A 14,490-nucleotide genomic window follows, 5' to 3' on the forward strand; every position below is an offset into this window, starting at 1 on the left:
CGGCCCGGGCCCGCTCCCGCTCGCTTGGGAGAGCTGGCGAGGAGGGGAGGGCGAAGCGAGGGCGAAGCGAGGGCGAAGCGAGTGCCCGCTGGTTCAGAGTGTTCCGGGGCGGCCGGGCAGTGTGTGTGCGGGGCGGGGCGGCGAGCGGCGCGCGGCCTCCGGCAGGGTTCAGGCCCGCTCAGGCCCGGCCCGCCTCGGCCCTCCGAGGACCAAGGGGGCCCGCCCCGCCCCGCCCCGCCCCGCCCGCGGCCTCTCGCCCTCGCCCCCGCGGCCTCAGCGCGCCCGAGCCGCGGGCACTGCCGCTGCGCCTGGGCTGGCACCCGGGGACACGCGGGCACACCCGGGCACACCCTGGGCCACGCGGGCCGCGCGCCCGCCTCAGGCCGGCCCCGCAGAACCTCGTGTTCCGGGCCCGCCCGCCGCGCCCTCCTCGCTGCGAGCCCGAGCCCGAGCCCCCCGCCCCCCGCCCCCTGCACACCGGCCCCCGCCGCCCTGCCCCCTGCGCCGCCGCCCGGGCCTGCACACCGGCCGAGTGAGGACGGCGCCGCCGCCTGTGCGCCGGGCGGCAGGGGGGAGCGTGCAGGCCTGTGTCCGTGTGTCCGTCCGCTCCGGGCCTACGAGCCGCGGTGCTGGCGTCCAGAAGCCGACGGGGCGGTCCTCGCGCTCGCCGCCTGCCCCGGCCCGGTGCGCGGTCGCCTGCGCGGACGTCGCGGACACTCCCTGGGCCGCCCCGAGCCCCGAGCCCCGAGCCCCGAGCCCCGAGCCCCGAGCCCCGGCCTGTCCCAGCGCCGACTGGGCCATGACCGACGAGCGAGGCCCCTTCGCCTCTCCTTCTCCTAGAGATCCGGTGGGAGCCGTCGAAGCGCAGCGGGACCTGTTGGGAGACGGAAGAGGACCCGCCCGTCCCGTTGCCCCGGGGTGCACGGAGCCCGGTCGGCGCGGGGCCTCCCGTCTTTATGCCGAACCGGGAGGGATGGCGGCCCTGCGCGGCCGGCGGCGGGGCGGGCGGTCCCGGGGTCGCTCGCGGGACGTCCGGGAACGTGCGGGAACGTGCGGGAACGTCCGCCCGAGCCAGGCCCACGGCCCTTCACAGCGCCTGGCGGACGGCGGCCTCTCCCCTTCGGCCCTCGACGGCTGCAGCGCACGACGCTCCTTCACCGTCGCCCTGAAGGCGGCACAGGGAAGGCTTTGGCTCGAGCAGCAGCCCCTTCACACAGACGCTTAACGAGCATCGTCAAAGGCCCGTGGAGAACCTGGGTTCACTCGGGCACCTTCCTCTCGATGTGCGGGTCCACCACGCGACTGACTACTCGCCCTTTCTATTTTGCAGAACGTCAACATCCTGCTTTTATCTAAAGTCTGTGAGTGCCTGTCTGCATACATATTCAGCGAAAATAATACAAATCTGGTCATATTGACAGCCCTCCACCCCCAAAACTCATTTTTTTTTTTTGTGACTTTCCAGAACGCTTGAGTGAGAAGCCCGCCCCCGCCAGTGCCAGAAGGGCTTCCCCCCCCCCCCTTCTGCCATCGCGTCTTTTTCCAGTAACGTTAGTGATGCTGTGGCGTCCTCTGTCTCCTCCCGCATCCTCCCTGCGTCCCCACAGCTCCCATCTCATTCCTTCCCCTGCGATTCCTTTTTCACAACCACCCAGAGTTAGTCCGGTACCTGCTTTATGTGCCTGTAGTACCAAGGCCTCCTGCTCGGCTGCACAGAGTTTGCATATTTCACGCAGCCAGTAACTGGCGAAACCTCAACCTGCCTCGTCTGAAGTGTCACCTTCTCTCCGTTGCCCCACATGATCTCCCTGGACTTTGTTTCTTACTGGGTAAACAGGACAATGATGACGCTTTGCCCTGCCTCTGTGGTGCTCAAGTAAATAATGTTGATGATGAAAATGCTTAGTGAACCGTGGAAAGTGGAACTCTTGAGTTTTTACCATCATTATTGTCTGTATTATTTTTATTCCGGTTGCTCTGACCCTTAATTTAAGTTCACGTAGCCCCGTTAGTGTGCTCCTCAACGCCCTCAGCCTTCGCGGCCCTCTGCGCTAGCCGTGATGGGTCTGACAATTGTCAACTTTCCTTCTCTTCCCAGGATGGTTCATACTTGGCTGAGTTCCTGCTGGAGAAAGGCTACGAGGTGAGTGACTCAGTGAGCAAGCACAGGCTGGTGGAATCACTTGGACACAGTGGCCTCCTGCTTCCTCTGCCGCCGTCCTCCTGTGTGTGTTTTCCACTGAAACTCCGATAACAAATCAAAATCAGGGGAAGAATGTGCCGCTTGGCTTGTAACCATGCCAGCTCATTGTGCGATTTATCTGCTGGTGAGCACTGGTGGCTTCCCCCTGTTCCTTAGTGCTTAACTGCTTTGCACGCTTCCCACATTCTCAGATAAAGCAGAAACCTGGGTAAGCTAAAAGCTATAACATTATTAGGGTTAATTTATGATGTAATGTGTTACATAAAAAAGTCCCACTCACAGTGAAGTCACTTAATTCGGAAATTGCACAGAGCAATAAAAACTAAGCTGATCTTTGGCAAGCTTGAATGAAACATTTACACTCCGGTTTTTGCGTTCTAATAGGCAGCTATATATTTTATGGAAGCTGAAACTTCTGGGTTTGCTGCTGGCGTCATGGTCATTGTCGTCTTCTTTTTCTCCTCTTTTGTCCTCTCCTTTGACATTTTCTGCTTTCCTTAAAGGAAACGGGAGTTTTTATGTATTAAATTTGGTATAACTCCGTGAGCACGTCTTAAACTTTTTTGAGAACAGTTTTCAAATATATACGTCTGTATGGAAGTTCATGCTGTACAGAGAACAAAAACCCATACAGTGACCCATATGCTCTGGCCTGATTTGGGAGTGTTTACATTAATAGATTTGGATCCTCTGGATTATTCTGATTGCAGGTGTATGTTTAAAAAAATACACACTGTGGACAGATGGAAAAACAGCAGCAAGGATTTTGGCATCTAAACGCCAACAGGATTTGAAGAAAAGGAAACGAATTTTCTTGTGATAACTCATAATCTTTTCTGAGAACCTTGACTTTTAGACTTTAAGAAGTAATAGTAGATATGTTTAGCACCTTCTGTTCTCTAACCTAACCAGCTCTTTTTATATCTTGCAAAAGTATCAAAATATGACAAATATAATTAGGAAAGTATACATGTATCGCTATGTTCATCCACAAATATTCCTATAAAAGCGAGTGATATGTTCATATTCTGCAAAGCAGAAAATTTCAGAGTAGATCATACATAGTACAGAAGAATTGGTTTTAGGTAGAAACTGATAATTTATTCAGACTACACTAACTTAGTACTTTAATCAATCCAAAAGGGGAGGATTGGCAGAGGGACTTAACTTTGCTCCAGGTGTTGGCACTGGCTGAGAGGTGTTTGGTAGCTAGAGAGGAGTTAGTGATTTGACTGTGTATCAAGTGAACCAAGAGAAGGAACTTAGTAAGAGTTGTTGGGCTTCAGGATGTGCTACCCCAAAATGTGGTGAATATTTTAAGCTGAAGGGATTTGAGAAAATGGAGTTTGAGAAAACTGTAGAAGTTTCTCCTGTTAATCACTGTTGGTTTAATGTGGAGGAGGGAAAAAGTTTCCCTCAACTCTTGGGGTCCCTGACTGGGTCTTACAGTTAAACTGAAAAGCATACAAACTTATTTAATATCAGTTTTATGGGACTGGAAACCTTTATAGAGAAATGAAGATCCAGAGGAACCATTACGACTAAGTATTTTTATGTTAGGTTCGATGGAGAATGGATGGTTGTGGAGAAATATGACAGGTCAAAGAGTATGAGGTAAGTATAGTAAACAGGGGGAAACTTAACAAGATCTCTTTGTTTGGATTCTTCTTGGCCTCCCTCTGTCTTCAGAGATAAGGATGTTCCTTTTCTCCAGTTATAGGGGAGGACACCTCTCACTGGAGAGTTTCATAACTTTCAGGGGAGAAGAGAAAGGGAGAAGGGGAGGGATAGAGTGACCTTCCTGCTTTTACTATTTTCTCAGATTCCTTCAGCTTAAAATGTTCCATATGGCAAGGTGCAATATTTTGGGGTAGCATGTCCTGAGCCCCATCATGGTCACTACAGTTTTGAAGAAGTGAGGTGGTATGTCAGAAAGAGTGCTTAAACTGCGTGGATGTTGAAATTTACTTGCAAGGAGGACACAGGAGAGTAAGACATGAGATGAGGACGGTGGCAACAAGTAGTGCGTGCAGCTAGTCCAGAGGAAAATGGAGCAGGTATGGAGGCGTGAGGGGGAGTAGTCACTGTGAGAATGTGCTGGACTAGTGATGGGGCCTGGGATGAATCCGGTTATGGCAGAAGGTGAACAGCCTCAGCATGACAGGGCTGTTAGTGTTACTGCAAATGGCTGGAAGAAGACATGCACGGAGACATGCAAAGCTACACTTAGGTGGCTCGTGGCGGAACTAGCAGACTTCAGAAGATGGGCAGTAATGTTCCTACGTGGATGACAGACTTAGAAATAAGTGGAGTGAGAACCTGGGACTGCCAGGTGAGCTACAAATGTTTTCATTCCAAGGCCTTCAAAATCATAAGGGCAGATTTGATTCTGATAAAGACAATAGAAGGCCCACTTGGCAAATCACAGTTAGTAGGAGAAATGAATCACTGAAACAATAACTTGCAAGAGAAGTTTAGGAGGGAGACCCATAAATTTATAGGAGGAGATAGTATAGACCGTATAGGTGGAAGGGTACAGAGCTGCAAGACATAATCAGAAATGATTCTTCCTCATAGCCCAGGGAAATATGAGTTTTGTAGGAATAGGGGAGTGAAAAGGTGTTTATCCATATTGTATTCAACTTTAATAGGCTGCTGTCCTCAATTGTAAGAGATGGATATAATTGGAGGATAAGCTGTTAAGGGAAATCTAATGGTGGTGTGGACTTCATCTTTTTGTGATTAAATTGAAGTAAATATGAGGATGATTTTTCCAAGAGGCTGCACTGGAAATTTTTCAGAATTATCAGCCAGCAGTCCCTGGTTGCTCATGAACAAAATAATAAGGGTTAGTAAACTGTATGCAGTAGGGTAAGAGGAGACACCTGTCTGTACCTGAATCCACAGGGTCAACATCAGCAATTTGGATGAGCACAGACTTCTAACTCAGCAGGCGTTCAACCTGCAGTGTGCATCAGAGCCACCCAGAGGCCTCATGAAGGAGGATGGCTGGTTCAGGAATCTGGGAACCAGCAAGCCCCCCGTTGTTGCTAATGCTGCTCTCCTGGATCTTACGGTTTGAGAGCCAGGACAACTAAAGGTTCAAATAAGATCATTTAATCATAAGATGAAGATGGACAGAATTTTTTTTTAATTAATTAATTAATTTATTTATTTTTTATTTATTTATGATAGTCACATCAGAGAGAGAGAGAGAGAGAGAGAGAGAGAGAGGCAGAGACACAGGCAGAGGGAGAAGCAGGCAGGCTCCATGCACCGGGAGCCCGACGTGGGATTCGATCCTGGGTCTCCAGGATCGCGCCCTGGGCCAAAGGCAGGCGCTAAACCGCTGCGCCACCCAGGGATCCCGACAGAATTTCTTAAAGTACCTTAATTTGTGGGGCTTTGCTTCTCTGAACTCTCATATCATTTTGAATTTAGTCTTTGAGAAATATACTTTGGGGTAGCAGAGTGCAAACCGGAAAAATAAACACTGGGAAGAAGAGCTACAGATTCTGTGAATAGGCTTGATAATGAGGCCGAGTCCTTCCCAGAACAGAAAGGGGTGAACTTTAGTTGGCCAGCAATGGCAAAGTCAGCCTTTAATTATGAAGGTGGGGAGGCATGGACTCTGAGGAGAGGCATTACTCAACTGGAGGGAGGCAAGTTGAAGAGCAGAGATAGGTTGGTGGGGTAGTGACGGTGTGGCCTCATAGGCAAAGACAAACACTATCTGTAGAATTAGCATAGCACAGTTACATATATTCCTTTACTTTTTTCTTTAGTCAAAAAAGCAGAGTAAAAGTATAATAAGCTTGGCTAACTTTAAAGCAAAAATAGACATTTGCATGTGACTTGAAGAGGAATATCATGTATGAATAGACCGATTAGTAATGGTTCAGTACCTTGTGCGCCTCACTCCTTGGATTCCTGAGGCTGTGGGGCCCTGCCTTCTAGTGTGGCCTCTGGAATCCTGCATTTGGTCATGTTCTGAGTGAACGACTTAACATGAGACAGCAAAGGATTGCTTTATCACTGGCCCAGTGCTCAGTGAGAAGAGACTCTATTTAAAGGTTTAACATTACAGTTTTTAATGTTGCTTATTTCTTGAATTTTGCTTAGCATTAAACACTAAGGAGAGCACAAAGAGAATGAATGTAACGCTTGTTTATTATTTATAGAATACAGGTGCCATCTCATAGAGAGGAAAACTAAGAATTAATCGGGTTTTATAAAAAATCTCCCTTTAAAACCTTGAATATTTAATTCTACTGGTGTTGAAGTACAAAGGATAATTTTCCCTTAAGCCCCGTCAACCAGCTTCAGAGCAAAGGAGGTGGAAGAGGCCACCTAGTTCACTGTGGCAAGGAGGCCCTTAGGCTCAGATGCTGGATAGCCTGTGTCCTAATTCCCCTTTGCCACTGGCTGGCTCTGTGGCCTTGGGCAAGTCACTGGGCCTCTCTGAGACTTAGTGTCTTAGGTAAATGGCTACAATAAATGCACTTGTTTCCTAAGGTTATCATGAAGATTAGGTAAGACAGTACATGGAAAACAGACCAGAGAAGCTCTGCAGGACCTGTGAGGCTTTAGTTGATATAAGAGTGACGAGCCTAGGGATACAGATTTTATAGAGGGCTCCTTAGCCCAATTTATTAATTAGCGTTAGTGAAAGGCAGGCCTGTTACACATTTCCTAGGATCTGAGCCCTGTGCACGTTGGCACGAGGGGAAAATGATGCATCGTTGTTAGCAGATAAGGAAACAACACATACTTTTGTATCCATTTTGTACCCAAAACACAGAGAAACCGGAAAAACAAAAGACAAACACATTTTTTAAATGCAAAAGTATATCTGGGAATAAATGAAAAATTTATATTAAATAACATGGTAACAAATACAACAAAGCATATCAGAATTAAAAATAAGGAATAGGTTAATTGTGGGTTTTCCTTTTAAGAGAGGAATTATGACCAGGGAGTATGAGGAGAACAGAAAGGAAATTACACTTAAGGATTGTCCAGTTGTTATCTCTGGGAGATTATTTGCTGGAACATGGAGTTCCTATGAATCCATTCATGATCTATAAAATATTTTTTTCTGGGTTGTTGAATATTCTAGAAGGCTTAGTGAAAAAAGGCAAAAGTTTTTATGGATTTCATTTTGAAAACATACTGAGTGTTGGTAGGAGGGACCATGTCTACACTTGAACGAACACTTCCACTGGTTGTGTGATCTCAGGCAGTGTCCTCACCTGTAGAATGGGAGTAATATGAGGAAGACTGTTGTAAAGATCAGTGATTTAATGTCTATGAAGATCAGTATCTGGTGCATGGTCATTGCCCATGTACATGTTAGCTATTGATGCTATCTATATAATTTGTACTTTTCAAAAGCAAGTGGCATTAAACATCCCTGGGGGTTGGGGGGGGGGTCATCCTTGCCTCCAAAAGAAATCTAGCATCGAAAGAATTTGAAATCTAGTAATAATTTTTCTTTGTTGAAATAACAAACAAACATGTACTGATGGATTTCAAATCCAGTGGTAACAATTTTCTGTTTTTGAGATTGTAATAAATAAATAAATGAGCAAGCATTTCTGTTGTATTGCCAAATCTGACTCTAGGTTTTGAAGTCAAACTGTGTTTGTTCTGATACTGAGAGAACTTGAAATTCTCCTTTTCATTACTTAGTTAAATGGGACATGAAATTTGTCAAAGTACTCCTTTCTGTTTCAGACCTCAGTTTTTCAGAATTATATGTTTTGAACTGCTATAATATAATAGTGATTTTGATTAATTTTATATGGAGTCCTATTCAGCTCATTTATCTTTTCATTTTGGTTTCCTAACTTCTCTTCTCTTTTCCCCCCAAATCCTTATAAAAACAAACAATAACCTTATATACATCCCTTCTGTAAAGAGAAAGCTGCTAATCTCAAATTCTTAGCTAGATTATCCAGTTTGCACACATTTTGGCTTGTCTTAAAGTTTGTATTTCACCTGTCTCTGAAGGAGACAGACTCAGCTTTCATTAGTTCTTAGAATAATACTTGCTGTCATGGATTAAGCATTTGGCAGGTCTTTCTTTCCCTGTATACACATACCAAAAGTTGGGAGTGAGGGGAAATTAAAACACATTTTTTTCATATTAAAAAAACCTAGTGCTTAATGCTTTGGTTATAAGTGTGACCCAAAAGTCCCATATTATTTATTTGCTGTGATTTTGTATAGTTGTCTGATTTCATACTGACTCCATCAGTATCATTTAATATTTTTATCAGAGCCTTTTATGTCTCTGTATGCAAGGTGTATGTATATAGAGTTTCTCTTTGTTTCAGGATGTTGAAATATATAACTTACCCAGAATCCAGCAATCAAAAGAACAGATAGACTAAATCATATTATTATTATTGTTATTATTATTTTCATTGTCAAAATTAAATTATCTGTTTTTAGAGCATAGAAATTCGTTTATACTCAATGAGAGAAAGTTCTACTTATATCTGAGAAAGCTATATTTCAGAAATAACTTGGTGGTAAACACCAATTTTGCTGTATATAAGTGGATATGTGAACTTGGTTTTTATTACAAAATTGTTAAACAGAATTATTGTTTGTAGAGCAGTTCAACTTTACAATTAAGAACAACTTGAAAAATTAGAGACTGTGAAGTAGAATAAATTCTAAGCTGGATGTGTTATTTTCTCTACTTCTAAATTAAGAAGTGGATATGTACAACCCAAATCTCAATTTAACGTTTCCTAGATTTTACAGTTTGCCTCCTGAAATGTCAATAAAATTTGTGATGTTCCTTTCTTAAAAATATTTTTATTTTTACCAAATTTTCTTGGGCTTAGTTCTTTTGGAAAATAGTGTGGATGAGTGCTTTTCTCTTTGGCTAAAGCAGCTAACCAACAGAATTATTAATTGTGGGTGTGTTGTATCCTTTGCAGAAGTTAATTTCTCATGTATGCCGTATAAAATGACGATGACATGTCTTTCTATTTGAAAGAAAGTCTTATGTGCTTATAATTCTTCACCTCCCCCGCCCCCCGGCATTTGGAATATTTGAGTCATGCCAAGGATTAATTTTGGTTTGAAACAGACAGAAAACGATTGAGTTAAAATATAGAAGTGTATTCAGCTGCAAATGAAACTACCCAACATTCGAAGGAACACTTCTAAAATAAGTGAAGGATTAAAACTGCCACCAGTAGAACTGGAACTTGGGCAGCTGGTGACATAAGCTTGTATTAGCATTGGCAACACAAAGGGAGCAATCTTGACATAAGAAGGAAGTGAGACCAGGTCTTGAACAATTTCTTTATGTATCAGACACAAATAGTCTTTTCTTCGGTATCAGGCAGGTATGCATTCTTGTTCCAAGGACTTTTTTTTTCCCCTCACACTTAACATGGTTAAGTCAAAGATAAAAATTTTTAAAAATAAAAAAAATTAAAAATCATTTCTTCATATCTTAAATTTAGTAGACTATCTGTCTTGTCCCTAATCTATGCTATTTCTTTTTCACAAAGCTGGATAATAGCAGCTGCTGTTTATTTTTGTGGATGCAGATATATGTATACATATGTAATAGGTGCCCCGATGTAAAGCTCCGAGGACACTGGAAGGATGTGGTGGCAGGAGCCTCTCGGCCTCATGCTTTGTGTTACAGAGGCTGCAAGGCCGTTTAACCGATATGGCCTCGCATGGTCTGTCTTCGGTTTCAAACTGAAGAGATATTTTGTCAGCAACAGGGCTCTAAGTGTGTGTGTGTTTGGAAAAGGAGACATCTGAGTATCTGTAACTAAGCATTTGCTGTGAAGTCACATAATTATCTAATTACTTTTGTTGAGATTGGCAGTGAAAACACCACAGAGAGATGAAAGTACAATGCTGGTGGCTGGTGGGCAGTGGTTGGGGAGGAAGTAAGCAGTGGAACTATTTTTAATAATTTAAGGATAATGTTCATAAGTTTCTAAGTTATAGTTATTTTTTCATAAGGTAAGCATTTACAAAAGAACCGCCAAGTTATCTATCCTCATTGCACATTTATAATTTCTTATCTTTCTACACTATAAAAATTGCAGGTCCATGGAATTGTGCGGCGATCCAGTTCATTCAATACGGGTCGAATTGAACATCTGTATAAGAACCCCCAGGCTCATATCGAAGGAAGTAAGTCATTTTCTTTTCTAAAATTTCTTCCTGTAGCTTCCTATATTATGATGTTATTTTCAAATGTCATTTTTCTCAAAGCCCATCAATTATTTACCTGTGAATTGCCTGCGTTGAATGCTATCTGCATGCTTTGAAAGCCCTTCCATTGCTTGCTGCCCCTGGGCCACAGTGTCATCTTGGTTAGGCTGTTACAGGATATTGGTCAGGTGATGCTGCTCAGGAGCCCAAGAGTAGACATGCCTTTGATCAGCCTTCTCCAGGTGTCCTTATCCCCTCAAGTAAGATCAGGTCCATATTCACAGAATGCCCCTTTGCTTTTTATGTTTGTTCTACTGTAATCAAGCTAAGTGATCTTTGTACATTTATTTAATTTTTAAAATAATTTGTGAGGACAAGTCCAAAAACAGGTGGCAATCAAAACTATATTTAACTGCTCTCCAGATTACTGTCAGTATTTGCAGTCACGTGTTATTTTGTTACTAAGATTGCTTGCATGTGGCCATATAGTCTAAGCAGCAGGGCCACAGTATTTCCTCATTTACTCTTCATAGCAGCTCTGAAGCTTATGAGTGAGACCATTTTACAGATGAGGAAATGGAGGCAGAAAGAGCTGATAACTTTATTGAGGTCACACACCATGGAAAAGACAGAGCTAGGACCAGGACACTGGGTTTTTATCTCCAAGTTCAGCCTGCTTTTCCTTGTCCAGTTTTTCCAACTAGCAGGGATGATTCAGTTAGCCTGTAAAGCTTAAGTCATTTTATATTCATTTCAGAGCACTGAATGCTTAGAGATTTGGGTTTACTTGTACAGGTATTATAGGCATCAGGAAGATGACCTAGTTGTTCTCACTAAAGGGTTTTCACCTTAATATTTAGGTTATTCAGTATATCTTCCTTGAAAATTATTATCATTTTTGTGCAGAGTGCAGAATGATAGTGCCATTGACTCTAGACATAGATGAATATTATGTAAAAATAATGAAAAAAATTAAGCTAGCAAATCGCCCATCTACACAGTGTCAAACTCAGTAAAATCAGCATAAGGATCTGCTGAGATTTAGGGTTAGAAGAGGCTACTTGTCCTTTAATCAGTTACGTGACTACATCAGGCATTTTGTGGATGGTTTAAAGATGGATGTTTATGAAGTACTTAAAACTCACTAGTTAAAAGTATCTGATTCACTATTACCAGTGTATTACAGAGTTCTTTAGAGAATATATGCATTTTTGTGAGATTTTTGTCTGAATCTCACTCTTATGTAACACATCTTACAACTACCTGGGAACTATAAGACACATTAATTGTATAACATCTGTCTTGATATGATTTTTTTAAAAAAAGTTTGTTTGAATTTTTACAAATCCTTTTTAGACATAGGAAACAAGTGGGAGTATCTTTCTACTATTTAGGTTCTTTAAAGATTACACTCTGCTGCTCTGAAACCAGTCTGGTTTTCATACTTTCAGAATATACCTTTCAATTTTGATACTGTAAAAAATGGGCTTATGTTTTCTTCTATCTAATAGTATGCTTTTGAATTCTAAAGACATGAAGTTGCACTATGGGGATCTCACTGACAGTACCTGTCTTGTGAAGATCATTAATGAAGTAAAGCCTACGGAGATCTACAATCTTGGAGCCCAGAGCCACGTTAAAGTAAGTAAGATATTTTTACGGTCAGATTTCTTTGGCTGTATTCCTGAGTTGTTTCTGTATTTCAGTTTTTTCCGTTCCTTCTTTTGTTTGTTTGTTTGTTTGTTTGTTGCTTCTTAATGCAGGCAATACTCCTAGTCTTCAGGTTTAATTAATGAATCTAATAGAAATACTAATACTTTTAAAAAGTGTATTCTCTATTATTGAGCAATATGAGATGTTACTGCTAACATTAAAATAGCTGTACTCTTTTATTTTGGGTTGATCTTGTACTCTATTTTCTGCCATTTCAAATCACATTGTGAATGAAGTGTTTTGTTTAAATGTTGGAAAATGTAACACAATAGGACTTCTATTTTAATACTAATTTTTGGTAGTGGTTATATTATTGGCTGAGAAAAAAATATTTTTTGAGTTCAATAATATGTTAAAATTAATTGAATTAACTTTTTATGGTAAATAGTAAAACTCATGGGAAGAAAAACTCTTTTTCACCTTTTGTCTCTCCAGTATGATACAGCTAATGTTGATTTCTTTCCCTTAATTCTGATTCTCCGGTAGTCTACCTATCTCGCTTTAGTTTTTCTTTCTGGAACAAATCACAGTAAACCTGAGAAGCCCATCCCTGGGGCTCTAGCAATCTGCTTAATTCAAATTTTTGTTGCTCTATCCTAGTGTTCACTTGAGTGAGTGAAATCCAAAGCGAGCAATGACATGAGTTCTATTTAGATACTTATTCAATCAGGATAGTGGAGCTTAGAAATAAAAGCAAATAGCTCTAAGTTAAAAGAGCCCCCACCCCCCAAAAAAAGTCCAACGAATCTATCAGTATTTTTTACTGTTTAATGAATGAATTTAGCAGTGTTATTTCAGAAATAATTAAGGTGATTTGTATTCCTTCATATCCCCAACTTTAGAATGAATGGAAGCTATATGCCAGTTTTATATCTCTGGTAGTTTAAGGAAGAAACTATAAATAAAATGAAACCACATGTGTAGAACATAGAGAATCATAGTGGTAAACCCAGTCTTAAAATTGATATCAAATTTAAAAAGTGTATATATCCTCATAATTTACATTTTTCTCTAAAATGTTAACCTTGAGGGATAGCTACATGGCAATAAAGATAGTTCTTATCTGTGCTAAGACAAAATTTTTTTCCACTTTCTTAACCTCTGATGATTCTGTTCAGTATCCAGTGTTAACCTTTGGACTGTGAAAGCTATCAAAGTCTTTCATTTAGAGCAGAACTGTTTTTCTAGATGATTCTGAATGTATTTTCTCATTTTGAAAAGGTATCTTATGCATAGTATGCCTTGAGAGATTCCACCTCCCTTTTCTGTAGAGGAATAGTCACTCTCTTCGTCACTCCAGGTATAAAGACTATTCATTCCTGACTGGAGCAATCAGTCCATCTCCCACATTATAATTTCTCTAGTTGCCTCTTGGCCTTCTTGACCACATGAGAGTATCTTCCAGGCAAAATCTGAGTATTTTGTAGTGGATGTGCTGTTATTCCATTTCCCTTACATTAAAAACTTTCCCTTGTGATTGTGGATAGTTTATCACCCCTGGAGCTATAAACTGGCATGGTAGGAAGATGCACGAAATTTTATGAAGATTTATTTATAGAAGGTCTTCCCATCATTTTAGTGTTAAATAAGTAAGTCTTCTCCTTTTTCCAAAAAGTTTTTGTAGTTCAGAAAGTCCTTTCTTCTTGAAATGAGCCTAATACTATGTGGTTATCTTTCTAGAGTGGTTGCACTGTAAGTATAGAAAGCTTAGGAAATGGAGTCATTTTATTCTAAGTTGCTATGTCTGTGAAGTTTGTCTGTTTTTATTGTGTTTTGCCTGCCTCTCCTGAAGGCCATTTAATTAGAAGAAATGGTGCTTAATTGAATATGAATTCTGGCTTGTAAGGTCATAGCCCTTCAACAAATATTTCCACGTGTGGTGGCAGGGAGGATACAAAGATTATATAAAACCCACGTCTGTTGTGGAAGTTTTAAATGTATGTGGGAGTGATTTGTGGCAAGTGATGGAGGCTGGCGCTAATATCTTTGAGTTTTTAGAGTAGGGTGAGAGGACTTCAGTCTGAGGGGATTATGATGGTATCAAGGAGTAGGTTTCTAGAAGTTTGCAGACACAGTTAAGTGGGAACTAGTAGTTGGAATGGAGGTAGTAAGGCCAAGAGTTAAAAGTGAGAAAACTTGGGATATGTTTTAACATGATGAGCATTCTAGATTAGCTGAGCAAAAAATTTAATGAAGAGAAATGTGATGTAAGGCTCTGTAGCCCAAAGTTGGGCTATCTTTGTGCAACCTCTGCATATTTTTGAACATAGGAAAACAGATTTGGAGATGAGTTTTACAGGTAAGTCTAGCAATAGGACTCCGAAGAGATATAGGAAGCTGTTTGAAGATGGTGGGAATGAGGTTGGTGACATAGG

General features: G+C 41.9%; 1 protein-coding gene across 1 annotated transcript in view; it reads left to right on the forward strand.

Annotated features, from left to right (window-relative positions):
- GMDS (GDP-mannose 4,6-dehydratase) overlaps nucleotides 1–14,490 on the forward strand; it is a 574,889-nt gene that overhangs the window by 122,955 nt on the left and 437,444 nt on the right. Inside the window, exons 2-4 of the mRNA XM_072814020.1 lie at nucleotides 2,099–2,143; nucleotides 10,294–10,381; nucleotides 11,934–12,043. Coding sequence (XP_072670121.1) covers nucleotides 2,099–2,143; nucleotides 10,294–10,381; nucleotides 11,934–12,043 — 243 coding nt within the window. The remainder of the gene's footprint in view (nucleotides 1–2,098; nucleotides 2,144–10,293; nucleotides 10,382–11,933; nucleotides 12,044–14,490) is intronic.

The sequence above is a fragment of the Canis lupus genome, chromosome 37 (genome assembly GCF_048164855.1).
Source record: "Canis lupus baileyi chromosome 37, mCanLup2.hap1, whole genome shotgun sequence".
Lineage (NCBI taxonomy): Eukaryota > Metazoa > Chordata > Mammalia > Carnivora > Canidae > Canis > Canis lupus.